The sequence below is a fragment of the Xiphophorus couchianus genome, chromosome 13 (assembly GCF_001444195.1).
Source record: "Xiphophorus couchianus chromosome 13, X_couchianus-1.0, whole genome shotgun sequence".
Lineage (NCBI taxonomy): Eukaryota > Metazoa > Chordata > Actinopteri > Cyprinodontiformes > Poeciliidae > Xiphophorus > Xiphophorus couchianus.
In genome coordinates, this window is record NC_040240.1 from 26,297,872 (window position 1) to 26,325,656 (window position 27,785).

At 46.2% G+C, this 27,785-nt stretch overlaps 1 protein-coding gene and 1 long non-coding RNA gene across 3 annotated transcripts; one reads left to right on the forward strand and one right to left on the reverse strand.

Moving 5' to 3' along the window:
- Positions 1–976: 976 nt before the first annotated feature.
- eif3eb (eukaryotic translation initiation factor 3, subunit E, b) lies at positions 977–10,403 on the forward strand. 2 transcript variants are annotated; one of them, XM_028036252.1, is made up of 13 exons: positions 977–1,125; positions 1,956–2,073; positions 3,693–3,810; positions 3,893–3,935; positions 5,400–5,504; positions 5,577–5,702; positions 5,810–5,934; positions 5,996–6,122; positions 6,291–6,392; positions 8,660–8,769; positions 9,131–9,233; positions 9,331–9,465; positions 10,208–10,403. In XM_028036252.1, exons 1-13 carry the CDS (start codon positions 1,036–1,038, stop codon positions 10,244–10,246), a joined length of 1,341 nt encoding a protein of 446 aa, XP_027892053.1. In that variant the 5' UTR covers positions 977–1,035; the 3' UTR covers positions 10,247–10,403. The 2 variants fall into 2 exon arrangements, with proteins under 2 accessions (XP_027892053.1, XP_027892054.1); XM_028036253.1 differs by lacking the exon at positions 977–1,125 and adding an exon at positions 1,149–1,171.
- A 7,857-nt stretch (positions 10,404–18,260) lies between these two features.
- LOC114156072 (uncharacterized) lies at positions 18,261–26,667 on the reverse strand. Its single transcript, XR_003597893.1, has 2 exons — positions 23,550–26,667; positions 18,261–19,175 (listed from the first exon to the last, which is right to left on the reverse strand). It is a non-coding gene; the product is annotated as an uncharacterized LOC114156072 (long non-coding RNA).
- Positions 26,668–27,785: the final 1,118 nt, after the last annotated feature.

Below are 27,785 nucleotides of genomic sequence, written 5' to 3' on the forward strand. Positions count from 1 at the left end.
CTGCTGCGCTGTGAAGGTTAAAGTTCAGGCTGGTTTCCCAGGCGACGCATTTAACTGATTATTATCCGGAATAAAGAGCTGAGAAGAACCGGCCTTCATCGCTCCTCTTCCTCCCCACCGAGCTGCGGAGGCGGGAATCTCTCCTCCTCACCAACTGTGCAGAAGATTCTGCAGGAACCGGGCCGAGTTCGGTACCGGTTCTGCCAACTCTCGGCTTCACAAGAAGCTCCGAGTCTCTGGTAACAGGTGGGGGCGGGGCATTACATAACCGCCATCACTCCCTCTGCAGAAAGATGAATGAGCTCCTTTTGATTTATTCATCATCATCATCATCAGCAGCAGCAGCATCTTGTTTCAATATCAATCCGTTTCCATCGCAGTTTGTTCAACTTTTATTTAAGTTTTGTGATTTGAATCATAATCCTGATCCGTGTCTTCCTGCTCTGATTGTCCCTGAAAAATACATGAATGCATGACAGAAAAAGTAACCTTGATAAACCCGCAGATTGCATAGAGAATAAGAAAATGAAGGCTCATACCGCCACCTAGAGGACGAAGCTGGTCAGCACCAGATAGAACCAGAAACATTTCTTTCTTTCTAACATTTTAAATACAAATGTTGAAACTCTTTTTAAAGCTAAGATCAGAATTATTTAGTTCACACTGAATCTGCGTTTCCTCCCATTTTCCTCATCAACATAAAATTTAATTAGTGCAGATTAAAGGCGAAAGTTAAAGGATTTAAATCAGCTGATTCAGCCGAACCCATCTGAGTAAAAATAATTCACGAAAATCTACAACCTGTTCATCAGACAGTTCACAGGAAATGGAAACTGGAGACTTACTGGGAGCAGTGGTGGTTCTAAAGTACAAAGTATTTAATGTTATACTGGATAATTAATGAAAGGGTCGATTTTTATAACAATGAAAAGAATAAGAGCAAAATATTTTCAATAAATAAATAAAAACAATGTATGGTTGTCACGTGATTGCCAGCTGGCGTCTGTTCCGTTTGTCAGTAGAAAGCCGGTAAAGATGGCGGAATACGATCTAACGACTAAAATAGCTCATTTTCTGGACCGACACCTGGTTTTCCCTCTGCTGGAGTTCCTGTCCGTGAAGGAGGTGAAGCTGTTTGTTCATGTGGGAAGTTAATGGCGGATTCTAGCAGGTTTGGCTCAGTCATGCTAGGTGGGCTAAAGGCTAGCTGCTAGCATTAGCCGCGGAGCTAACAGGCTGCTTTTACCTCTGAGTTCATGTTCGGCTGAAAAATAAGAGGAAAATGTGTCAGAATGCAGTTTATGACGCTTATTAGTAGCTTTAATCTGTGACGTAATGCTGGTTCAACCGAGAATGACGGAAAGTTTGAAATCGGCTGATTTCTGAACATTATTCGTTAAATGATTCTGATTATCCTCAATTGATTCAAGAATCAACAGTTATTATGGCTTTTCATATTAAACACATTTTCTTGTCATCAGACTGCAAACTATGTACTTTTGTTTTTACATCGTTTTCTACAAATAACATCCCACTGTGTTTTATTATGATTTATTTTTAAGCCTGAACACAGAAATAAAATAGTGGCTCTTCAAAATTACAGCTAATTTCCTAACAGTAAATGATAAGCAGAAATTATAAGCTGTCATTTTTCAATGCCAACAAACATAAAACCGGCTTTATTCCACCCTAACTCAGCTGATGTTTTACTCTATTAAAACTACAGTGTTCAGCCAATACGCCACTATTTGTTAAATTCTGAAATCAAGATAAAAAAATAATTATAAGTTGTTTTTAAATAGATGTTTAGCTACAGATTGAGCGGGTTTCTGGTTTTATCCCAGAGTTTATTGGGTTAGGAAGCTGGAAAACATTTCAAATGTCTGTGCTCAATTTATTTTAAAGAAAAGTTGGAAATATCGTCTCAGATAAGTGATAAATAAATGGTGTTTCAGATCTACAATGAGAAGGAGCTGCTGCAGGGGAAGCTGGACCTGCTCAGCGACACCAACATGGTGGACTTCGCCATGGACGTCTACAAGAACCTGTACCCAGACAAGGAGATCCCTCACTGTAAGCAGCTGATCTGGGGTCAGACGCCTCTTCAGGATCCACTGACAACCCGGATTAGGACTGAAACACATTTAATTAGCACTCTGGGATTATTCAATCTTAAATGCCTCTGAAAAAACTGGGATTTATTCAAGGAAGAAATATTATCTGTGGGCAGCAGGTTGGACAATTAGCAATCCGGCACCCTGCGAAGCCATTTAAAAGCTAGTCTGGTCCACTGGTACCTTGGAGGAACCTTTATAACTAAAGCTGAAACTAGAAAGTCTGACAGCTTCCAGAAGAGTTTTGGTCCGAGTTTGTTTTTCCAAAGAAGCTGGGAGGACGGATTTCAAAATAAAAGCTGAGGACGGTGTATGATGCTTCAGGTCAGATGTCTGATCATAAACTCTCAGATTATTAATCCATGGCATTTAGACAAGGGGTTCCCAAAGTAGGGATTGGGACCCCCTACGTCACATGTGTCAAACTGAAGGCCTGTGGGTCAAATCCGGCCCGCCACAGCTGTTTATGTGGCCCTCTAAGTTCTAGACTAAACACAAAGTGTGCTTAAATATTATTTTATCAATGCAGCTTTTAGCTGTTTACTGCCAAATTCTATCAGTCAGTTCCTCCAGTTTGTTGAGAATTATCATGGAAATTCACACAAAATCAACAAATCTCCGCACTGTTTTGCACTAATACATAATTAGGAGTTTATTACAGATTTTTCTTAAAAATTGTCAAAAACTTTACTTGTACTAAACAGTTGCCTCAGTTTTAATTGATGTTATAGTCCATGTCAGAGTAATAAAAAGTCACATTTACTGACATAAATACGTGCAAATATTTCCAAATTATTACCACAAACATTTGATTTTTATTGCAAAAAAATCACAAAAAGAATCACGCAATCCTAGAGGGACTGAAAATATGTTCTACAATATTTAATTTTAAAAATGTATTGATAATTTAACAGTTTGTGAACGGGTTTTATCAATACATTCTGGCACAACCGGCCCTTTAAGAGCCTTCATGATGCTGATTTGACCCAAAACCAAAGAGAGTTTGACACCAAGTTTAGGGTCAAAAGCAGATCTTCAGAATCATCACGATGCAACCGCAGAGGCGTACGGAGGGCCAGAGTGGGAAAATCTACACAAATAATGAATTAGTCAGATAACGAACAGTGAATGTGATATGAAAAACAATGGAGCAAATCAGGTTAAAGATAATATCTCACAAATCTTTTTTTTCTCCGAAGAGTTTTTGCGGCGCTAGTGGCTCATATTTTTTCCACAGTAGGCAGACAGGAAGGAGGGGGGGAAGACATGCGGCAAAGGTCGTCGGTACCGGGAGTTGAACCCGCGACGTCCGCGTCGAGGACTAAGGCCTCCAAACGTGGGGCGTGCTAACCCGCTGCACCACCATAGCACGCCCCTATATCTCACAACTCTGATTTGAGTTTAAATTATTTGTTTTCTGAAGAAAAAACTACAAATGACAGAAAATATTTTCAAAAACTTCTTTTTATTTCAGTGTGGGAGTCAACTGGGACTAAAAGTCCTAATAAGTAGAAACTGTGAAACATGTTAGCAAATCAAGATGGCCGCCAGACGCTCTGCTGCTTGTCTGTCCTGCAGCGCTGAGGGAGAAGAGGAGCAACGTGGTGGCCCAGCTCAAGCAGCTGCAGTCGGAGACCGAGCCCATCGTCAAGATGTTTGAGGACCCGGAGACGACCCGGCAGATGCAGTCCACCAGGTCCACCAGGCCCCGCCCCCCGCCCAGCTGCATGATGGGAAGCAGAACCTGCTGACCCTCTTGTCTTCTGTCTGCTCCTCAGGGATGGGAGGATGCTGTTCGACTACCTGTCAGAAAAACACAACGTAAGTTTTTATTCTGTCGCCTCGGAACGCGCCGCTTGTGCTCACGTTGCCATAGCAACCAGCTGCCTCTGCGGCCATAATGATCCAGGATCAACTGTGAGGCTCTGCAGTCCCTCTCAGCCCCCTGCAGCTAATCTGTTCCCAGTAACAATCCTGGAGTCAGGCCTTCTTCCTGAAACATCACACACATCGCCTGGACGCCACCCAACCGCAGGAAGTTCTGGATGGTCAATGTCCATTAATCATTAGCTGCTGCCAGAAAGATGGATTCTCTTTGGTGCACCAGATGATTGAGTATTTCAGAAAAATCCTTCACATCCTGAGACAGCAACCTGAAAGTGATCACAGATGTTCTCATGGGCCAAACGTGTAAAAAGAAAAGTAGAAGAAGCTAAAGCCAAACCGTTAAACTCATAAAAATATTAGCAGACGCTAATGCTAACCATTAACATGACCGTCATCTTCATCTCCTTCCTGTTGACGATTGGTGTGAGACTCAGTAACAGCAAAGTCCTCAGTTTCTGATTCTGCTACATATTAGCGCTGAGACCGAGACCGGCGCCCCGCGCTACATGATGCAATAAAATGTGAAATAGGATCAATTTGAGCAGCTTCTCAAATTGATCTGAAAGATTCACATTCCCATCAAAACACCTAGATATTAAATGCTTAGACTTGAAATAAATTAGAATGATCAATTCAAGCAAGCGAGTTAAAGGGGAAGCGACGCGTAGCAGCGGAAACACAAACACGTAATTAGTAAAAGTCATTTTATTGCTTGGAGTTTAATCGGTATGTTTTGCATCCAGTGAAAACAAAGATGTTAAATAAACTGAACAATATGCTGACAATTTAATGATATTTTTACAGTTGTGGTCCTGACTGGTCTTGAAATAAAATCCCGAGTCCTCAATGACCCAGACCCAGACCGGCCCCTAGTGCTACGACACTGCTATCACTTTACATCAGTGTTTCTCAGTTCCGGTCCTCAGGCCCCCCTGCCCTGCATGTTTTAGGTGTTTCCCTGCTGCCACACACCTGGATTGAATCTATGAGTGATAAACAGGCTTCTGCAGTACTTGATGGCTGCAGAACAGGTAATGCAATCATTTGGATCAGCTGTTCTGAAATAGGGGTGCAGCTGAAACATGCAGAGCAGGGGGCCTGAGGACTGAGCACTGCTTTACATGAACAGGATGGGTTAGGGTTAGGGTTAAACCAAAGTTAAACCATCCAATGTGACACAAAGTTCATCCAAGTCATGAAAATAGGGACCAAGTAAACGGGGGGCCACCTGGAAAAATTGGCCATCATTTTGAAATTTAGATGGAAAATCTGAAAAACATGTGATGGGTTAGCATGCTAATGTTTGTGCTCTTATCTACGGTTGAGGGATGCTAATGTGCTGCTGTACTCTCCATGTTGCTTTAAGGTTTTATCAACACGTTTTGTTTCTGCTCCCAGTTCCGACAGGAATACCTGGACACGCTCTACAGGTACGCCAAGTTCCAGTACGAGTGCGGGAACTACTCGGGCGCTGCAGAATACCTCTACTTCTTCCGGGTCCTGGTGAGAACCCCACACAGCCACAGACCCGTTTGGGTCCGGCCCAGTCCTGACGGTTCTTCCTGCCGGTTGCAGGTTCCGTCCACAGACCGGAACGCCCTGAGCTCGCTGTGGGGGAAACTGGCCTCGGAGATCCTGATGCAGAACTGGGAGGCGGCCATGGAGGACCTGACCCGACTCCGGGAGACCGTCGACAACAACGTGAGAATAAACAGTTCACACGGAGCAGAGAAACATTCGGTTGCTGTCGGATTCTAGAGTGCTGCGGCCACAGGAAGTGATTCTTTGACTTCCTGTTTGTCCTCCAGTCGGTGAGCTCCCCACTGCAGTCGCTCCAGCAGAGGACCTGGCTCATCCACTGGTCTCTGTTCGTCTTCTTCAACCACCCCAAAGGCCGCGACAACATCATCGACCTCTTCCTCTACCAGCCACAGTGAGTCACAGCACCCCCGCAGGCCGGGAGGGGAACAGCACTGACTGTGTCTGTGTTCCAGGTACCTGAACGCCATCCAGACCATGTGTCCTCATATCCTGCGCTACCTCACCACCGCTGTCATCACCAACAAGGATGTGCGAAAGCGCCGGCAGGTTCTGAAGGACCTGGTCAAAGTCATCCAGCAGGTAGGCCTCCGGTTACTGGGTTAACTAGGTTATTCTGGGAGATGGGCCTCCGGTTACTGGGTTAACTAGGTTATTCTGGGAGATGGGCCTCCGGTTACTGGGTTAACTAGGTTATTCTGGGAGATGGGCCTCCGGTTACTGGGTTAACTGTTTTCGTCTCTGGTCCAGGAGTCGTACACGTACAAGGACCCGATCACAGAGTTCGTGGAGTGTCTCTATGTGAACTTTGACTTCGACAGCGCTCAGAGGAAGCTGAGGGAGTGTGAGTCGGTGAGTGCGTTTTTAAAGATGGCCGCCTGGCGTTCAGCTCATTGACCCCCAGCCGAGCTTTTACCTGCTGAACTGTGTCGGTTTACTGGGTTGAATTTTGTGTGTCTATCGTTGTGACTTTATTTTCATTCTTTCTTATTTATCTCAGATGCTCAGCACTTTGCTCCAGCTGTGGCTGTTTAAAGCTTTATAAAGACGATGACACAGCAGAACCCCGCCTGCCCTTATTTGGGCGCTCTTCCTCCCATTCACAGGTCAGCAGGCGACTCGGTGGGAGCAGAGAGACGAGTCGTTTAACATCCTGAAGGATTGATGCTGCTGGGATGAAAACATGCTCAATGCTAACTCTGGTTAGCTCTGGTCCCACAGCATCATGCCTCCTCCTCCTGAAGGAGGAAGTGGCTGGTCATGGCAGCATGTCAGAGAACGAGTTTGGCACCTCCTGCTGGTCATCCTCACACTAACCTGAGCAGGGGCGCCGTTTAGGGGGGGAAGTTATGATAATACTAAGGGCCCCTGACCAACAGGGGGCCTCCACAATTTATTTCTGCTATTTTTTAATTTTTGTGCATAGAAATAAAAAAATGGGGCCCTGTCAATTACAAAATTAATCATATTGTGTTTTCAAAGATTGTTTTTAGCAGTAAAAATCAAATGTTGCCCCTTCCGGACCAAAAAACACATATTCACCCTGAACCTCCTGGATCTGCAGGAACTGGTTGGTTCCTGCTTGGAGGCTTGAGGTGACGATGTTCAGCAGCAGTCAGTGGAAACCAAGAACGACTGTGGCTGTTTCTATGCTGCTAAGAAAAATAATAAAGTTAGGTTTTCAAAAATGGAGAAACAGAGAGAGACAAAGGTAAAAGTGTTAATTTATAACCCAGTTTTTCTCTGAGAGGTGGGTAGACTGAGAGATTATCAACATTTAGCATAGTTAGCTTAGCTACAGACTGTTGGCCTCCATTTCACTAACATTTAATGAATTAAGGAAAGAAATTATCAACATATTCATATATTGAACTTGAACCTTTTACCTCTTAACAACAGGTGAGTCAGTCAGCAGCAGCTCTGACCTCCTGACCCGTCCTCTCTCCTCTCCTAGTCAAATTAAAGCTGCACTATGTCACTTTTATAAAAATATTTTTTTACATATTTGTTAAAACTGTCATTATGTTGTGACAGTTTGGTATGAGAGATAATCTGTGAAAAATCTATTTCCTCTGCTTTCTCCCAGTTCTCTCTAGAAACAGCCAATCAGAGACAGGAGAGTTTTAGCGCTGTCAATCACAATCTCATGTGGCTGCTCATCCCTATGCTGCAGCTAGCATAGCCTGTTGTGAATGCTTAGTCTAGTTAGCATAGCTACCAATGACAGCAGATAAACATTTTTCCTGTAATGATAAGTTGTTTTTCCACCATTAGCACATTTAGCAGCGAGTGAATGAGGATGATTGACAGCGCTAAGACCCTCCTCCTGGTTCTGATTGGTTGTTTGGGTCAGAACGTTGCATTACTTTAGCTAGCAGTAGCAGTTCAGGGAGCAGGTGGAGGAGATTGATTGTTTTCACAGATTATCTGACATGATGACAGTTTTAACAAATATGGAGAAAACATATTTTTTATTAAAGTTATAAACTGCAGCTTGAATAAAATGCAACAACAGCATTTTTTAGAAGTCTGGATGCTTCATGGATATTTTGCATGTTGCCTCTGACTGTTGCTGGTGGGGAAACATTTCAGTCTCTAAAACTAAAATGAAGGAACCTACTGCTAACTGTATGTGGACTGTTGGATGTGAAATTCATGAGCAGTAAATATTGTGTTAGTTATCAGTACTGGACCAAAGAAAGCAAGACTTTAAAATTGTGACGCTTTTGATGGTTCAGATAAACTCAAGAAATTGTAACAGCAGCTGGTGGAGGGGCCCAAATGAATTGTTTTTCATGGGGCCCAGGATTCCTGGCGGCGGCCCTGGGCCTGAGTAATCTGAAGCGGAGAAGATTCAGACTCACAGAATTATGATTCATATTTGATGGCAGAAAAAACTGAGCTCAGATATTTCATCAATAAATCAATAAAACCATCAATAAACTCAGATTATATTCCTGAATTCTGGTTGGAAACGATTCCAGTCAGGCAGATACGATAAGTTTCAGTGAATCGAGTTCTTTGCAATAAACGATATTGTTGTTTTGAAGCCATTTATTGTTAATCTGATGGTTCTGATCGGACTGATCGATCTGATTGGACCCGCCGGTATCTTCCAGGTTCTGGTGAACGATTTCTTCCTGGTTGCTTGTCTGGAGGATTTCATCGAGAACGCACGGCTCTTCATCTTTGAGACGTTCTGTCGCATTCATCAGTGCATCAGCATCAGGTACAGAACCGATCGGACCCGCCAGACCCGGTCAGTACCAGCTCTATGTGAACGTGTTGCTCTGACTGGTGAGGAGTGACCAGCAGGGGGCAGTGCTGCAGAAATCCTGTTAACATGAAACAACCAGGCAACATGTTACTGATGGAGCAGAGAGCAGAACCACACCGGCCCAGATCTGGTTCTGGTCCAGATCTGGTTCTGGAGCGTTTTCTCTCAAACACAAACTGTACAGATTCGCTGGAGCAGGAAGGGTTTGGGAAAGTTTTCTCTGCTGTAAATGAGCCGGTGGAGCCGGTCCAACTGGGTTTGGGTTTGGGTGGTGCTTCATCATCTTCATCATCATCTTCCTCCTCTTCCTCAGCATGCTGGCTGATAAACTCAACATGTCTCCTGAAGAGGCGGAGCGTTGGATCGTCAATCTGATCAGGAACGCCCGGCTGGACGCCAAGATCGACTCCAAACTGGTGAGGCTCCCCGACCGGACCGGGCCGAACAGAACCGTCCTCTGGTTGGGATCGGACCGGGCCTCGGGTTCTGATGGTGACCAGAGTTTGTGTTCAGGGTCACGTCGTCATGGGAAACAACGCCGTGTCGCCGTACCAGCAGGTGATCGAGAAGACCAAGAGCCTGTCGTTCCGCAGCCAGATGCTGGCCATGAACATGGAGAAGAAAGCGGCCCACAGCACCAGGAACGAGGTGAGCCACCACCGTGCCACACAGGTCAAAGCTAATCAACGTAGTTTGGAGCAAACCTTCCTGTTCTGCATCTCATTTAGAAATGCAGACGGGGCGCCACCTGCAGGACATTTACATATTTACACAGAAAACCCTCAATCTGTCAAATGTGATTCATTGGAACTGGAGCATTAAACTGTAATAAGAGTCATTTGTTTGGTGAAATATGATGCATTTATTAGATGTTAATATTATTTACTCAGCAGATCCCCAGTGAAAATCCACAAACAGCAGACCAGACCAAAAACACACGACGCTAAATAAACCTGAATATGCATCAATACATCCATACAGGCTTCAGTCAATCATCATCATGGAAAACAAACAGAGCTCCTGGATTGGTTGGTTTAAAATACGCCAGCCAATAGCGTGTCCACTAGTGTTTTCCTGCTTCCTGGGCGAGGCTTAGCTTAGCTGTGAATGGGTGGAGCTTAACCCGGACTGGGCGGGGTTTAATTGGGCCTGGGTGGAGCTTCAGTGTACATGTAAAACCAGACGTCTGAGTTCATGAGGCTCCAGATGTTTATCTGTAGCTTAGAGGAGCCAACCCGGCAGGCCCGGTTCTGGTCACACAAGTCAGGCTCAGAGCAGCTTCTTTGAGTACCAGTGAGGCTTGAGCCGGTTCTGTGGTTCTGACCGGGAATCTTCTGTTATTTGGGTTTTCTTTGTTTTCTCATCATTTTCTGTTTCTTCCTCCTTCCAGACTCCTAATTGGGCCGCCCAGGACTCTGGGTTCTACTGAGCCGGACCCGTCCTCCATGAAGATCCAAACGGCTTTAATGACATCTGCTGATCATGACCAGTTTAACCAGTAGCTGGGTCTTTGTGTCTCTAATTTATTCAGTTTTTATGGATTATTATGTAACTTTGTCCTGCATTAAATGTTTGGTTCCTCTGGATCTGCAGCTCCTTCATTTGGCCACCAGATGGCGGCGGTGGTGCACGGCCGCTGCAGCCTGAGACGCTCTGCAGTGGAGAGGCAGCGGGCGGGTTCTGGTTCTGGAGCGGTTCTGGTCCTGGTTTTATCGTCCCTGCTGCCAGGAGAACCTCTTCATGTCTGCTGGGTTAAAGTTTTCTGTCAAGTTGAATGCGACCCAGCAGAACCGGTGGTCCGACTATCAGTGCTACCTCGTCAGATTTTCCTACCGTAGCACGGATAGATGACTAAGTCTGTCTGTCGGTGCTACCTGTCTAAAACTGCTACCGTCATGTTTACAAATAAAAAAACTACATCTGGTTGTTAATGTTAAATATATTAAATAACATTATTTGAGTGACTGAAGTGGAAGCTTAGCAGTTATGGTTAGCTTAGCATTGGAACAATTTCTATCCATGATGAAACCTAATCTAATCCTTTTACTAGAATATCCTACCTGTTAAAAATATTTTAAATACAGAGGCGTTTGTAAGAACAAAACGGTATCAGACAGGGAAGTAAATTGAACAGATCACTGCAACTCATTAATACTTTATATGTCTGTTATCAGTGGCAGCGAACTGCGCAGGTCACTGGAATGATGGGATATGATTAATATACACTAATATCACACGGCTATTACAACTTCAGTCTCACATAGTATCGCTTACATCTATTCAGCAAGGTTTAATAAAAGTGTTGTTAAAAGGACAGAACAGCTGTTCAGCTTCATCCACTCATTTCGCTTTTTATTTGCTGATTTCTTAATATGTTTCTAAAATAAATCGCTCTAGTTGACTGTGACTGGAAAACAGTTGTGCCCTTTCTACTTCCACACATGATCTCCATCTGTCATGAACCGTTGTGGTGCCGCAGACGCAGCAGACCCAGGATGAGATGAATAATGAAGATTTAATGAACAAAATCCAGAACTGTCCACAAACACAGGCAGCAGACTGAGAGGAAGCCAGGGCTCAACGTCGGTAGCAAACTGATATTTCGACTGGACACACGAAGGACCGGACAGAGACACAGGTGACCCTAAATACACAGGAGGTAATTAGGGAACGAGAAACACCTGGGAGTAACCGAGGGGAGAACAGGACAACACAGAGACACAGAAAACTCCAAATAAACAGAAAATCACGGAACATGACACCATCAAGTTAAGTAGGGAGTCGATTGCGGCGCCATCTAGTGTTTGGAAGAACAAATTACAGACTTCAAAATATAAGAGAAAGAGCTAAAAGTTCAGTTTTGCTAAAGCTACTGGAAATTCTGGCTGCTAGCAACCCCAGGCTACGTCTCATTTGCTAGCTCAATACATTGCTTAATATTTAGCTAGCATGTTTAGTTTGGGAACCGCTGGGTCAGATTATAGTTTAAGTGAAGGTTCTGGTTCTGCCTGAACGGGCCTTGTCCCGCTCTGTGGCGGTTCTGGTATGAATTCTGATGAGCAGGGCCGGCCCAAGCCTCCATGGGGCCCTAAGGCAAATGTGGTTTTGGGGCCCTCTAGTTCTGCTGACAATGTGGACCGGCTGGAATCAACAGTTAGAATTTTAGATCATTCACACACCTGCTATGAACTTATTGCATCTCTTATGGTGCTGTTTACATTATATCCTATGCATGTATAATATAGGATACATTTATTGGCCAGTGGATTTCTGGGAGCCGATTTCCTTAATTTTGAGGCATCGTGATTGGCCGATACTTACATGTGAAGCTGATCTTATCTTCATCAGCAAAAGTTTATAAATCATCTCTGTCCTCTTCTGCTCTGCAGTGAGACGTTTGACTGACAGACCGACCCACCAGGTCTGAACGTTTACAGCTAACAATATTCACCTCATTGTTACCAACTCAGTGACTTTTGTTAAGGAAAATGATTTTTTAAGTGCTAAAATACTTACAACATGTGTAAGGGAATGTTGGGCACTTTTATTGGAAAAACAGGCTTTGTGTGACCCTTTGAGATGGCCCAAGGAGACAAGCAGACGCCTTCCACTGTCTGCTTAAGAGCACACAAGGGCCATAAAATTAGCATCTCCATGGAAACGGCAGCTGGAATGTGGGAGGAAGAAACTCCAGGGGAGTCGGCGAGATTTATATCAGGACTTCGGTGCTGGGGACTTTCGTGCGTGGTACGCCCAGGATTAAGGGTTTTCCCTGGTTTGGTTTGACAGAGAACAGAGCACGAGTTGTAAGGAGGGGAGTTTCCGGGGTTTCTCTGGGGCCGAAAACAGGTCTCTGATTGGTTGAACAACGGAACGCCTTCGTTGCATAAATTAAAATACGGAAACACCCCTTTTGTATTAAGAGGACATGTAAAGAGAAAGAAAGAGAGTTTTTTCCATCTTTTTCTCTCCACATGGGCGCCTTTGTCTGTCTGTGTGTTTCGTGTTTGTTTTTGTCTCTCCTTGTGTGTTGTTATTTTGTGAGAAAATGCATATCTCTGTATCTCTGCAGCTTTGTTGTTCATTGCTTTGTATGGAATTAAACTCTGTGATCTGTGACGTCAACACGCTTTGTTTAGTTTCGTTTTACAGCTGGCCGCTGCTCGCCGAGAAGAACCCGGCTGTGTTAAGGAAGAGACGAGCCAAACGTTTTGTTCAAAGTTTTAATAAAAATTCTTCCTCAATACTTTCTTGCTATATTTAGCAACATTTCAGAGAAAAAAATATTCATATCAGCCAAAATCAAAATCAGCAGGTCAGGCTTTTAAAGATCGGTAACCAGGGATCGGCCAGAAAACTGCAATCGGTGCAGCTCTACACATATTCATGACTTACTTTCATTAAATTAATTTCTCTTTAGCGTTACTCCAACAGCTAAAATGTAATTTATACCAGGTGAGACTTTCTCCCCTGAGAATATGGACCGGTACTGGTACTGGTACCGGTACCGGGCTGATTCTGAGCCTTCAAATGATTTTAACAGAAGTTTCTCATAACTTAGAAGTTGATGTAAAAATAATCTTTGTTTTAGATGCATAAATTATCAGCAGCAAACAACAAAACCCAACTGCAGCCTAGAGCAGCTCATCATGTAGCAGCTTGTAGCCTGACGGACACAACTTTAGAATGAATTCATGTATTTTTATTAATATAATCACATAGAAATCATTACTAAAACAACAAAAACAATCAGTTCCACTTAGGGGGCCCCCAACGGCACCGGGGCCCTAAGCGACCGCTTAGTTTGCTTTGCTTTGGGCCGGCCCTGCTGATGAGGTCCAGTCAATCGCTGCCATGACTGGATCTCTTTGTTCAGTTGTCAGTTCTGGTCCATTTCCCCCTGTGGGCAGACAAAGGGCCGTTATCGGGTCGGCGCCGTTTGTCCAAAGATTCTGTTTGGCTCATTTAAAGCGTCTGGGGATAGTCAGAGGTCAGAGGTCAAATCCAAACGTTTCTCCTGAATCTGAAGGAACGATTCCTCTGCAGTTAGAGCAACAGGAAGTCAGTTCCTGGTTCAGCCTTTAGTGAACTGTTCAACCTTCAGCCAATCAGGCGGCAGGTTGGGTTTCATTGACCCGGACTGATCAGAACCAGCTGGTTGGGTTTCATCCCACTTCAGGGAAAAGCTCATTGAGCTGCACGGAGCAATAAAACGGCCTAGTTAAAGGAACCTTTGTCCCAGCATGCTGGTAAATAAAATCTGCTGAAACAGAGACATGACGCAGCAGAACCGTCTGGCTCTGGTTCTGGTTCTGCAGGTCAGAGAAACCCAGCGTTGGTTGGTTCCACTTCTGGTTTTCCACTGAAGGAAACCCGGTTCTGAGAACCAACTAACAGCCCATTTGGGTTCAGAGGAAGAAGAAGCTGAAGAAGAAGCTGCGGCCCGGTCCGAGGAAGTTCTGGATCCGGGTCCTGCAGCAGCCAGGAAGAAGAAGAGGCGTCCTGAATCCGGGATGGACTCTGATGTGAGGAGTCGCTTTTTCCGCTGGTTCTGATCCAGAGAGGCTGACAGCCAGATAACACATAGAGCCGGGTCAGAACCACGCCCTACCAGTCAACCGGGCCGATTCCAGAACCAACAGTGGAATCAGGTCGGAGGTTTTTCATTTTTCCCATCAGCCACTGAAATTTCTGGATGATGGCGATTTTTCAAGATGGCCGCCATTGAGCTTTATAAACGTTCTCCGTTTTGGTGAATCGGATGAACTTTGTGTCTCATCGGATGTTTTCCTCTTTGTTCTTCCTGTTCAAACTACCTGACAGTGACGATGTACAGAAAAAACGGAGGACAGTTAGTGATTCTCATCCCACCATCAGCAGGAGAAGAAGATGAGACACTTTTATCTTAATGTTAGCGTTAGCTTCTGCTAATTTTAGATAAGATAAGATTTATTTGTCATTGTCATCAACAGGTTACAGATTGAGATTTGCTCGACTCGAGTTAAGATGCAGGTTATGTGTATATACATAATATCCAAAGATAAAGAAATAAATAGTACAAAATGAGAAATAAATAGACATCAGAAGATGGTTGCAGCGCCTGGAGGTGTCGCAACAGAATTGACATTTTTAACAAAGTGGTGTCAAGAGCAGAAGTTCTTATGCCTTTGAATTTAGTGCCATGGTTGCCATCGGGTAAAAACGGTTTTTTAGGCGATTTGTCCTGGTTTTTATTGCTCTGTATCTCTTGCCTGATGGCAGCAGCTGGAAGAGACCATGGCCAGGGTGTGAAGAGTCATTTAAAATGTCCAAAACTTTCTTGTGGAGCCTGGAAGTGTAAATCTGTTCCATAGTGGGGAGGGGGCAGCCTATGGTTCTCTCTGCTGCCCTAACAACCCTCTGGAGCGCCTTCTTGTCCACAGATGTGCTGCTGCCGTACCAGACACACGGACTGTACATGAGCACTCTTTCTATGGAGCAGTGATAGAAGGCCTGCAGCAGGTCTGAGGGGAGACGGTTCTTCTTGAGTATTCTCAGAAAGTACAGTCTCTGCTGTGCCTTCTTCAACAGCTCCTTGGTGTTGGTGCTCCAGGTTAGCTTGTCCTCCAACTCCATGCCCAGAAACCTGAACACTGGCCTCTGGCCTGCAGAACTAAGCCGACCACCAGAATAGTTCAGGTCTGGACTGAGGAGGCCTCCTCTGCACTTCAGGACTGCTTTGAGCATACAGACTGGAGTGTGTTCAGGGACGGCGCAGACTTGGAGGAATACTCATCGTCCGTTCTGTCCTATGTTCAGTTCTGCACCGACGCTGTCCTCCCTGTTAAGACCATAAAAGTGTTTCCAAACCAGAAACCATGGCTGGACAGCACAGTACGGGCCCTGCTGAAAGCCCGGGATGCTGCCTACAGGTCTGGAGACAGGTTGGCTTATAGCAGGGCCCGGTCGGAACTGAAAAAAGGTATTAAGCAGGCCAAGCTCCAGTACAAACAGCAGATTGAGGAACATTTCATCAACAACAACCCCCGAAGCATGTGGAGAGGCATTAGAACCATGACGGACTACAAACACAGCACTCAGCTGACCAGCCGCGACCCCACCCTGCCTGACACCTTAAACAGTTTCTTTGCCCGCTTTGACACGGCGGGCAGCAGAGAAGCCGTACATCTACCCCAACTGGAAGAGCAGCACCAGCCCCTCGTCTTACAGAAGCATCAGGTGACGTCCACCCTGAGGAGGATCAACACCCACAAAGCTCCAGGACCGGACAAGGTGTCAGGCCAGACGCTGAAAACCTGCGCCGACCAGCTGGCAGGAGTGTTTCTGGACATTTTCAATCTGTCCCTGCAGCTCGCCACGGTTCCTGAGTGCCTCAAGTCTTCCACCATCATCCCTGTACCGAAGAAGAGGTCCATCACCAGCCTGAACGATTACCGGCCCGTCGCTCTGACCCCGGTGATCATGAAGTGCTTTGAGAGGATTCTTCTGAGGTACATCAGAGACTTCATCCTCGCAAACCTGGACAGCCTTCAGTTCGCCTACAGAGCGAACCGGTCAACAGAGGATGCTGTCTCCATCACTCTGCACACAGCCCTGACCCATCTGCAGCATCCCAACACCTACGTCAGGATGCTATTTGTAGACTTCAGCTCAGCATTTAATACCGTCATCCCAGACAAGCTGGTGCTGAAGCTACTCGAGGTGGGGCTGCCCGCTTCACTGTGCCACTGGATCAGAGACTTCCTCACCAACAGGCCTCAGGTGGTGAGAATAAGTAGCTCAACATCGTCCCCACTGGTCCTCAACACAGGCACGCCGCAGGGCTGTGTGCTCAGCCCAGCTCTCTTCACCCTGTTTACACACGACTGCGTGGCCATCCACCCCACCAACACAGTCATGAAGTACGCGGACGACACAACAGTAGTGGGTCTCATTTCAGACAACAACGAGACCCACTACAGAGAGGAGATTCTGCAGCTCACTCAGTGGTGTTCAGCCAACAACTTGGTGCTGAACACAGGGAAGACCAAGGAGGTCATTGTGGACTACAGAAGGTCCAGGAGGACGGATCACACTCCCCTTCTCATAGATGGAGAAGTGGTGGAACGTGTGGACAACATCAAGTTCCTGGGCCTCCACATCACTTCTGACCTCTCCTGGAACACAAACACCTCCCACCTGGTGAAGAAAGCACAACAAAGGCTCTTCTTCCTCAGGAAACTGAGACGGGCTGGACTTTCCTCACGGCTGCTCGTGAACTTTTACAGGGCGATGATCGAGAGCATCCTCTGCCTCAACATGACTGTGTGGTATGGTAGCCGCACAGCATTGGAGAGGAAACAACTGACACGGGTGGTGAGAACAGCACAAGGCATTGTGGGATGCCCCCTCCCAGACCTGGACTCCATTTACACAGACCGGGTCAAGAAGAGAGCTGGATCCATAGCGATGGATTCCAGCCACCCGAGCCACAGACTGTTTGTGCCGCTGCCATCAGGCAAGCGGTTCAGGAATATACGGACTACAACAAATAGACTGAGAAACAGTTTCTTCCCCACAGCCGTCAGAGCCATTACTCCCTGCTGCCCCCCCCTCCCACACATATCATAACCTCGCAGTCACACATACATATCCCCCACCCCCACACAGCCATATTGTTCTGCACTTTGCACTGTCACATTATCTGTACTTTGCCATAATTGGACCTGCTGCTACTTCTTTGTTGTGGTTGAGTGCCTTTAGTTAATTTAGTTGTATATATTATTATTATTATTATTGTGTGTTTGCTTATTTATACTGTATATATTTGACCTTTTGCACGGGAGCTGCAATGGAAATTTCGTTGAATCCTGTTCAATGACAATAAATGCTATCTATCTCTCTCTTTCTCCCTCTATCCCTCTCCCTCTCCACACAGGTCCCACTGATGGTGAGAGGCTGGATGTCCGTTTTGTTCTTCCTGAAGTCGATCACCAGCTCCTTTGTTTTGGAGGTGTTGAGGAGCAGGTTATTGACTTTGCACCACTCTGACAGCCGCTTCACCTCATCCCTGTACTCCAGCTCCCCCTTCCCGCCTGAGATGAGACCAACAACAGTCGTGTCATCTGCAAACTTTATGATCTTGTTGCTGAGGTGGTTGGAGATACAGTCATGAGTGTAGAGGATGTAGAGAAGTGGGCTGAGCACCCAACCCTGTGGCGATCCGGTGTTCAGGCTCAGAGCAGTGGAGGTGTGGGGGCCCAGTCTGACCCTCTGGGAGCGACCTGTTAGGAAGTCCAGGATCCAACTGCAGGTGGCTGATGGGAGCCCAAGGTTTGCTAGCTTGGACACCAGACGTTGGGGAAGTATGGTATTAAATGCTGAGCTGAAGTAGTAGTAATTTTATTATGTGTTTAGCATTAGCTTAGCTAAGATTCTTAGTGGTAAGTGAGCTGGACTTTACAGTTAGCTGTAGCTAATAACTGATGCAGATTTTAGTGCAAACATTATTTTCTCCATGACAACCGAGGCGGCCATTTTAAAAATGTCCACCAGAACAATAAAATATGATTTCTATGGTTCAAAACATGAACGCTGTGACACTCTCATCTAATTGGAGGTTTTAATGCAAAATATTAAGTTGACACCTTGAGAATCATTGTGAAAAATGGCGGCCATCTTGAATTTTTCAGTGGGCCCTGGGGTCATGCTTCAGGTCAGGTTGTTGGATCTGCATGTGGTTCAGTTTCAGTCCGGAACCAGCGGGCCGGGTTGTTTCTGCAGGACCGGTTCTGACCCGTTGGGTTACGGACGCCTCTCTGATTTCTGCTCACGTTTTCCTCCACTCCTCAGTGAAAGCTGCAGCCACCTCAGACTGACTGGTTTCAGGTGAAACAGAACCAGAATCGCTCAGAACCTCAGAGCTCCGGATGAAACACACAAATACTAAAATTTAGTTTTATTTCTTTATTTAAATTAGATGTTTTTATCCTGACAAAATCAGTTTCAGCTTTGTTGGAAGTATTTAGCTTTTGTCTGTTTTTCTGTCAGTTTCACCTAAAAAAATAAAAAATAACAAAGTAAAATGTTTGATTTAGTTTCTAAATAACAAAGTAAAATGCCTGAGCGGTTGTAGCTTCAGTCCAGCAGATCCGGTCTTTGGTTCCGTTGCTCTGCAGTGAATCCGTTTGGACCGGTGGAGCTGAACATTGTTGGACTGAATCAGCCACTGGTTTCATGCCCCCTCCCAGTTCAGCTCCCAGTGCTCACTGGGAGACTAACAATGGCCCAGTGCTACACAAACAAGCTCTGTGGGAGTTGTGTAACAGCTGAGTGCGACCCAGTTTGCTCTGCTGAAGTTCTGGACAGAAAGGAGGAACCTGAAACCAGAAGAAGTGGAAAATCTGGGAGGTAAAAATGAAAATGGATGTTAAATATTAGCATCAATAACTGATCAGTTTTATTTGATCAGAACCTTCTGGTCTGGACCTGCTGGTTCTGCTTCTACCTTTTAATTAACTTCGCCATGGAAACATTATTTAACCCAGCCTGAAACCCAACATGGCGATATTTGATGTAAAACCTCCTGTTGGCAGCAGGTTGGCGCAGCTTCTTCTTCTTCTGTCTTTATTTAGTACAGATGATGATGAACTTCGGCTCTGCAGATGGTTGCTGGGTTTTCTTTTCTAATAATGCAGCAGATCATTTCAGATAAATCTTTCGTATGCAGATCCAGAACCTTTGGTGCAGATATTTTCAGAGAATTGCTTTTTTGAAAAAAACAAACTGCTTGCTACTGGAGAACTCAAGATTTTCAAGATGGTCATCAAGAAAAATATATTTTTCTATTAAATTTACCAATATTTATCAGATGACTACTTTTGGTGTCAAATCATACATAATTGGACACAGAACTCATATTTATTGATGTTTAATTTTTTCAATATAGCCGCATGGTTTCCTCTGAATGTAAAGATTTGCACTAAAATCACCAATTAGATGAACATGTTTGGTGTCAAATAATAGCGAACAAGTATAAATGTTATTTACATTTTTTTTCACCAGAAGCTAAAGCTATACCGCTAGGCACAAAACGTTAGCGGAAGCTAGCACTAAACAAAAATCTCTCATCTTCATCTCCTTCCAGTTGACGACTGGTGAGAGGGTCGCTAACGGCTAAGTTTCATATTTTGCTATATTACTTTTAAAGTCGTGTAAATATAATAACCAGTTTCAGATTCTGCATAATATCACTGAACATCATATGAACAGGATGACCAAAATGGAAACATTGATGACACACAAAGTTCATCCAAGTCATGAAAATGGGAAACGTTTTATTGTTTGAGGCTCACAAACGGCAGCCATCTTGAAAAATATCCACCGGCTGATGGGAAATCTGGAAAACATCCGGGGTTAGCATGCTAATGTTTATGCTACTGTACGCAGTGATGTTCGGTTCGGTTGAAGGTCCGTGATCCTCATAAAGTTCTGTTTGGTGAACTGGGCCTTCATTTGTGTTCCGCTGAATAAATCAGAACAAACTGGACTGAAAAGCAGCTAAAGTCCCTGAAGGACCGACAGAAGGTTCTGAGTCCGGACCGGTTCGGGTTCTGAACAGCTGCTAGGATCAGACTTTAACCGGGCAGCTTCTGGCAGCTTGTTCTTCAACCAGCAACAAACACAGCGGCAATGCGCGCTCCCGTCAGCATGAGACGGGTCTCCACATGAACGCGCAGGCGATCCATTAGCGGCAGCTGAGCCGGACCGGTACCGGAGTGGAGGGGCAGGAATGCGGGCTGCAGCAGCAGCATCCCCCAGCCTGCAGGTCGGACCGGTCCCGGTCCCGGTCCCGGTCGGAGCTCCGGAGCATCTCGCCGGTAGGAAGCCGCAGTACGCAGGCGCGGCCGCCTCTGCAGAGGAGGATGGTGGGAGTCCGAGTCCCGGTCCGGACGGGCTGAAGTGGGGCGAAGGCTGCGCCGCGGAGCGTCCGCTGCGGAGGTTCACCTGGAGCCGGAGTCCCGCGGCCCGCAGCGTGAGTACAGCCGAACACCGAGGCTCGGTTCTGATGGAGCACGGAACCAGAAATGGACCGGTGCCTGAGCCAGCCGGGTCGCCTCTGCGGCTCAAGTCCGGTTCTGGTTTCAGGTGTGGCTGCTGCAGAGGGACGTCTGGATCTGCGGGAGTTCTGCAGACTGAACAGAACCAGGTCCGGTCCGGTTCGGCTGAGTGAGGTTGGGTTCTGCAGCCTTAACTTTCCCCCGCTGGATTCGGGAGGTTCTGAACCCGGATCAGAGTCCAGTTAATCCCGATGAGGGTCAGCTGAAGGTGGCAGAGTCTCATCCTCCAGAACCACCAGACCCAGTTCGGTCCGGTTACTGAGAGGGTTCTGCTGGTTCTGATTCTGAAGAACTTTTGGATGTCACTTTGGTTCTGGCGTCTGGACCTGGGTTGCAGGTCAGAACCGTTCTGTTCTGACCCAGAGACGATCTTCTGCTGACTCAGCATTTCTGACCCAGAACCAGAGGTTAAAGGTCAAAGCAAAGCAAGTTCTGATTGGTCCATGCCGTTCCAGAACTGGTTCTGATCCGGCTGGTTGTGGTGATCCGGATCAAATCTGGGCTGAACAGAACCGTTTGGGTCAATGCTTAGCTCTGGCCCGGCGCCACTGAACCGTTTAGAGTTCTGACCCGATTTCAGTGGGAACAGAACGCAGCTCAGAACCGGCCCAGACTATAGAACTGGATGTCTGGGCCGGGTCAGCTATGAGGACCGGGTCATGTGACCTGCAGTCACAGTGACCTCTGACCCTCTGTGTGTCGATCCAGAACATGGAGGACGGTGCGGCGGCGCGGCGGCGTCGGCCTCTGGTCCGGGCCGCGTCGGAGGACAGCGCCAGCGACTCGACCTCCGGCGGCTGCTGCCCGTTGCCGGGCGACACGCTGCCCTGGAACCTGCAGAAGCACCAGCGCATGAAGCGGTCCAAGTCGGCCTCGGGGGACGTTCTGGATCCGGCGGAGCGGGCCGTGATCCGGATCGCAGGTGAGGCGCTGTGGCGGCTACCATGCCAGACTGACAGACGCCATTTACGCAGCGCTCCAGTTAGCGGGTTTCCTGTTAGCAGGCTAGAGTTAGCATTTTTTCACTTAGCATGTTCCTGTTGGTGGGCTTCCTGTTAGTGAGTTTCATGTTCCAGTTATCATGTTTCCATTAGCACGTTTTTGTTAGTGGGTTTTAGTTAGCATGTCCCTGTTAGCGAGTTTCCTGTTAGCATGTTTTGGTTAGCAGGTTTCCTGTTAGTGTGTTTCCACTTAGCATGTTCCTGTTGGTGGGCTTCCTGTTAGCGAGTTTCATGTTAGTGGGTTTCCAGTTATCATGTTTCCATTAGCATGTTTTCGTTAGTGGGTTTCAGTTAGCATGTTCCTGTTAGCGGGTTCCTGTTAGCATGGTCCTGTTAGAGGTTTTCCTGTTAGCGGGTTCTTGTTAGCATGGTCCTGTTAGAGGTTTTCCTGTTAGCATGGTCCTGTTAGTGGGTTTTCAGTTACCTAGCTTCCTGTTAGCTAGGTCCTGTTAGTGGGTTTCCAGTTAGCTGACTTCCTGTTAGCATGTTCTGGTTAGCAGGTTTCCTGTTAGCATGTTCCTGTTAGTGGGTTTCCAGTTATCATGTTTCCATTAGCATGTTTTCATTAGTGGGTTTCAGTTGGCATGTTCCTGTTAGAGGTTTTCCTGTTAGCAGGTTCCTGTTAGCATGGTCCTGTTAGAGGTTTTCCTGTTAGCGGGTTCCTGTTAGCATGGTCCTGTTAGAGGTTTTCCTATTAGCGGGTTCCTGTTAGCATGGTCCTGTTAGTGGGTTTTCAGTTACCTAGCTTCCTGTTAGCTAGGTCCTGTTAGTGGGTTTCCAGTTAGCTGACTTCCTGTTAGCATGTTCTGGTTAGCAGGTTTCCTGTTAGCATGTTCCTGTTAGTGGGTTTCCAGTTATCATGTTTCCATTAGCATGTTTTCATTAGTGGGTTTCAGTTAGCATGTTCCTGTTAGAGGTTTTCCTGTTAGCAGGTTCCTGTTAGCATGTTCCTGTTAGAGGTTTTCCTGTTAGCTAGGTCCTGTTAGTGGGTTTTCAGTTACCTAGCTTACTGTTAGCTAGGTCCTGTTAGTGGGTTTTCAGTTAGCTGACTTCCTGTTAGCATGTTCTGGTTAGCAGGTTTCCTGTTAGCATGTTCCTGTTAGCGGGTTCCTGTTGTGATGATTTCATTCGTTTCTCATAGCTCCCTGTTTAATCAGGTTTAATCCCTGATCGTATCTGAGCCGGTATGTAAACATTTAAAAGTTCTGGTTTCTAAGAATGATCCAGTTGCTGAAGCTGCTGCCTTGCAGTGGGAAGGTTGTGGGTTCAATTCCCAGCCTGGAGTCTTTCTGCATGGAGTCTGGAGGTTCTCTGTGTTGGTTCTGGTTTGGTTCTGGGTCGGGTCTTCAGATCAACATAAAACAGTTTTCAATTGTGGATGAAAGCAACAAATATTAGATTTTGTCAAGTGCCATCAATAAATCATCAATACAAGTAAAATCCATCGATCAATAATAAATTCAGCCCTAACAGCTGAATGGCTGAAGGAGCTCAGGGTTTCAGCAGCTTTTCAGTTTTCTGGAAGTTTGTTCCAGACCTGTGGAGCATAGAAGCTGAATGCTGCTTCTACATGGTTCTGGTTCTGGGGAAGCGAAGCAGAAAGCGGAGTGTAGACCCGGGTTTGGGTTCTCACCTCGCTGCAGTAATCAGGACGGCCACCAGGGGTCAGCATGTGGAGGTGAATCTGGTCAGAACCAGAACCTCCAGCCCATCAGCTTGCAGGTCCGGCAGGCTCCTCCTTTCTTCCTGCAGAGGACAGAACGATTCTGGTCGGGTTTAATTAGTGGGGGAACCGGACTGGACCAGAGGGAAGCCGTCTCTGGTCCAGTCCGGTCCAGGAGGAAGCCTAGAGAGACTCAGAGGCTCCTCTGACCTTTGACCTCTATCTGCGCAGCGGTTTCTGTTTTTATTTCACAGCAAAATGAAACATTCCCAACCCAGAATTTGATTTGGTTCAGTCCTTTTGGAGCGAGGCCAGTTCTACTCCGCACCAGGTGAACAACCGTTCTGCTGGGTTCTGGTTCTACTGGGCTTTTTAGGGAATGAAAACATTAACTATTTTCATTCTTTCCTTTTATTTTTTTTAAAAATATTTAAACTTTGATTTACATGAAAATCCAAACTGGGGATTCTATTTCTAGCCTTCATACTTTAACCATGTGTTTCCCAACTTTCAATATGGCCGACATGAGTGTAATGGAGAATACAATCATGTGGTAGTTAGCTAATAGTTAGCTATTAGCCACAGCTAACTAGGTTCACTACTAATGCTCTAAACAATAATCTTATCTTATGCTGATAGCTTCAGCTATAAAAACTGAGTAGAAGCTAACGCTAATCACAAAAACCATAGTTTGTGCTAACGCTAATCACATAAAACCTTAGCATTCACTAATGTTAATCACATAAAACCTTAGCATTCGATAATGTTAATCACATAAAACCTTAGCATGTGCTTAAGCTAATCACATAAAACCTTAGCATGTGCTAGCCCTAATCACATAAAACCTTAGCATGTGATAAAGCTAATCACATAAAACCTTAGCCTGTGCTAACCCTAATCACATAAAACCTTAGCATGTGCTAAAGCTAATCACATAAAACATTAGCATGTGCTAAAGCTAATCACATAAAACATTAGCATGCGCTAAAGCTAATCACATAAAACCTTAGCATGTGCTTAAGCTAATCACATAAAATCTTAGCATGTGCTAAAGCTAATCACATAAAACATTAGCATGCGCTAAAGCTAATCACATAAAACCTTAGCATGTGTTAAAGCTAATCACATAAAATCTTAGCATGTGCTAAAGCTAATCACATAAAACCTTAGCATGCGCTAAAGCTAATCACATAAAACCTTAGCAAACAACATTGAAGTTTTAGTTGTCAGGTAAATCACAACTAAATCTGGAAGATTTGGGAAACTTCTCACCTCATGATTCACTGGTTGCCAAGGCAACTGTAACCCCAGCTGCTCCTCCTCAGCCAATCAGATCGCTCCATGCTGAAATATTTCCCACATTCCTGATGGGAATGTTGAACCCTGCCAGTTTCTCCACATAGCGGAGGCTGCTGTTATTCTGTTGGCAGAGACTGACCCGGTTCTGTTCGGACCTCGGCCATCCGGTCCATCAGAACCGTCAGTCAGTCTAAACAGGTCACAGAACCTGGACTTTACCGTACCCTGTCGTGGTTCTGATCCGTTCTCCAGGTTTTACTGCATTTATCTCAGTTCTATGTCTAAATTATTTTATTTGTGAGCCCAGAGCTACAGGAAACCCTCTGGCTGTTACCGTGGGACAAGTTTCACCGTCTGCAGCAAATAATGTGATGCTGCCGTCACACACTCCACCATCGCGTTGACCCGCAGTGGTGGAGTGCTGTCAGAAAGGTGCTGGTTCTGGGTTCAGAGGATTTTGTGTCGTTTCCTTCAGTGGTTCTTGGGGCAGCGCCCCCACAGGCCGGGAGGGGAACAGACTCAGAGCAGAGAGAAAGAGAACGACAGCAGAACTGAGTCTACCGGACTACCAGACAATCAGAGACTGGTTCTGTTCAGCTGGGATTGGACCCCCAGGCTCCTCTGACGCTTCACAACGTCTGCTGCAGAAGAAGAAGAAACCAGAACCTCCCAACGATCTGGAAGAAAGTTTTAAATCAGCTGAAGGAGTTTGTCTCGTCTGGTGTCAGGTTCTGGTTCTGGCCCGGTTTCATTCTCACGCAGTATGGAGTCCATGGATCTGGGTCTGTTCAAGGACCAGCTGGAGGTTCTGCTCCATCACTGGGGTCCATTTGGGCCAGGATCTGCTAGGCCGGGTTCTACTGGAAACAGGATGTAGAAAAACCCCTTGCTGCTCCGCCTCTGGTTTCTGCCAGCTGGTCGTGTCTCTGTGTTTTGGGCGCTGTGCCTTTAAGAGCGGGCAGGGGGAGTGAGGCTGTGGCAGGGTGTGTGTGTGTGTGTGTGTGTGTGTGTGGGGGTGGGGGGGGGGGGGGGGGGGGGGGGGTATATCTGTGTGTGTGTGAGGAGCCGACAGCTGGGGGTTTAACAGCACTGAGGAGAAACGGGTCGACTGGTTCTGAAACAGGAAAGTTTGAGGCAAGAGAATCCTGACCCGGTCCAGACCCAGCCGGGTCATGTCCCTGCCGATACCTGAAGTGGGTCAGCACCAGCCGGAGGAGCAGGACTTTGTCCGGGCCTACGAGAACGTCAGAGAGAAATATAAAGGTAATGTGAGGTTCTACTGGGTTCTGACAGAACCTCTGAGGCGTGGTGCAGCGGAGGGAACCAGGCCAAATGGGTCCAGATGGAGCTGGAGCTGGTTCTGGTCAGTCTGGATGAGCTCTACTCTACAGCAAAGTTTCATTCCTGGTCATCCAGGAATGAAACCAGCTAATGGACCTGAGCTGTTCTCTGGACTAGTGGAGGAGACATGCTGGTTTAGACAACGCCAATGGTTCTGGTTCTGTTGGTTCTGGTTCTGTTGGTTCTGCCGGAGCGTCAGGCTGGTCTCCATGTGTGTCCATGTGGTTGCTGCTGCTACATCACTTCCTGTCACTCCGCATCACTTCCTGTCAGGATGCTGCATGGCTTCCTGCTGATGAATCAGTTTCAGCCTCCTGGATCAGTGAGAATCCGGTTCCACGGTGGTTCTTCTAGCAGCTGCAGAACATTTCAGGACCAGAGACTAAAGTCTTGGATCAGAGAAACTCATCCAGGCTTTAGTTTAGTGGCTTTGATTCCTGCAGCAGCGTCTTCACAGGTCTGATTGACAATCCAACGGTCCAGAACGCTGCTGCTGGAGTTCTGACTAGAACCAGGAGGATAGAGACACCACCTGGTTCTACACCACCTGGTTCTACACCACCCAGTTCTACATTACTTCACTCAGAGACTTTAAACTGCTGGTAGCTTATAAATCACAGAACGGATTAAAGATCTTTTGCTGCTGCTGGATCAACCTGCTGGTTCTGGTTCTGCTCTGCATTCAGAACCAAACATGGCGAAGCAGCATTCAGCTTCTATTCACCACAGATCTGGAACAGAAAACTAAAACCCTGAGTTCCTTTACATCTATAAACCCAGTTGACTGGAGTCGACTTGATCAATAACTGGAACATTGATCAATAATCTGATGATTTAGATGATGACACTCGTCACAATGTAATGTCGGTTATTGATTTTCAGAAAGCTGTTTTCTGGTTTTATCAGTGAGATTTATGTGACCGCTACGGTGGCCTGCAAGTTCATACAAGCTGCTAACAGCTGGATGATAGAAAACAGGAAATAGAATGAGGGATCCTGGTCGATGGAAGTCCTCCAGGCCTCTAGGGGGCATCTGCAGCAGGTAGTATCACCTAGGTAAATATCCTGATGTTCTGTATGTAAAACACATTTCTTCCTTCCTCCAACTTTCTCCTAGAGATTCTGTCTGGTTCCAGATGATCTGGCACTCAACGCCCCCCGCTGGTCAAGCTTCTGTTTAGTGCGGCTGGTTTGCTGCTCTTCTTCTGTTGCATTAGGTTTTTTTTCAGTGCTTTTTGCAGTTTGCATTTCAGCCATTATGAATATTTCTCTGGATCTCATGATGAGTTGAACTGCAGAGGCAGAACCTCATTGGACCGGGTCGGCTTCTGGTTCCGGTCGGGTTCTGGTACCAGGTCTCGGGTTTCTGCTGGGTAAACAGTTCTTGGTTCTATTTGCTGCTGAGTTCTGCTCTGGTTCTGACCAACCTTTAACCTTTAGCTCTGGGTCGTTCTGATTAAACCTAGAAACAGCCGGGTTCTGGTGGTGGGATCCTGTTCTGGAGAACTTTTTGTTCAATGAACCCTGCAGATACATGCAGAAGGTCTGGACTTTGACTAGGCCATT

What these genes read in the sequence shown, in the direction of transcription:
- eif3eb (XM_028036252.1), top strand. Translation starts at nt 1,036, where the DNA reads ATGGCGGAATACGATCTAACGACTAAAATAGCTCATTTTCTGGACCGA. An exon ending in GGGAGACCGTCGACAACAAC is followed by an intron (nt 5,703 to 5,809) that starts GTGAGAATAAAC and finishes TTTGTCCTCCAG; the next exon opens with TCGGTGAGCTCCCCACTGCA. An exon ending in CCCACAGCACCAGGAACGAG is followed by an intron (nt 9,466 to 10,207) that starts GTGAGCCACCAC and finishes TCCTCCTTCCAG; the next exon opens with ACTCCTAATTGGGCCGCCCA.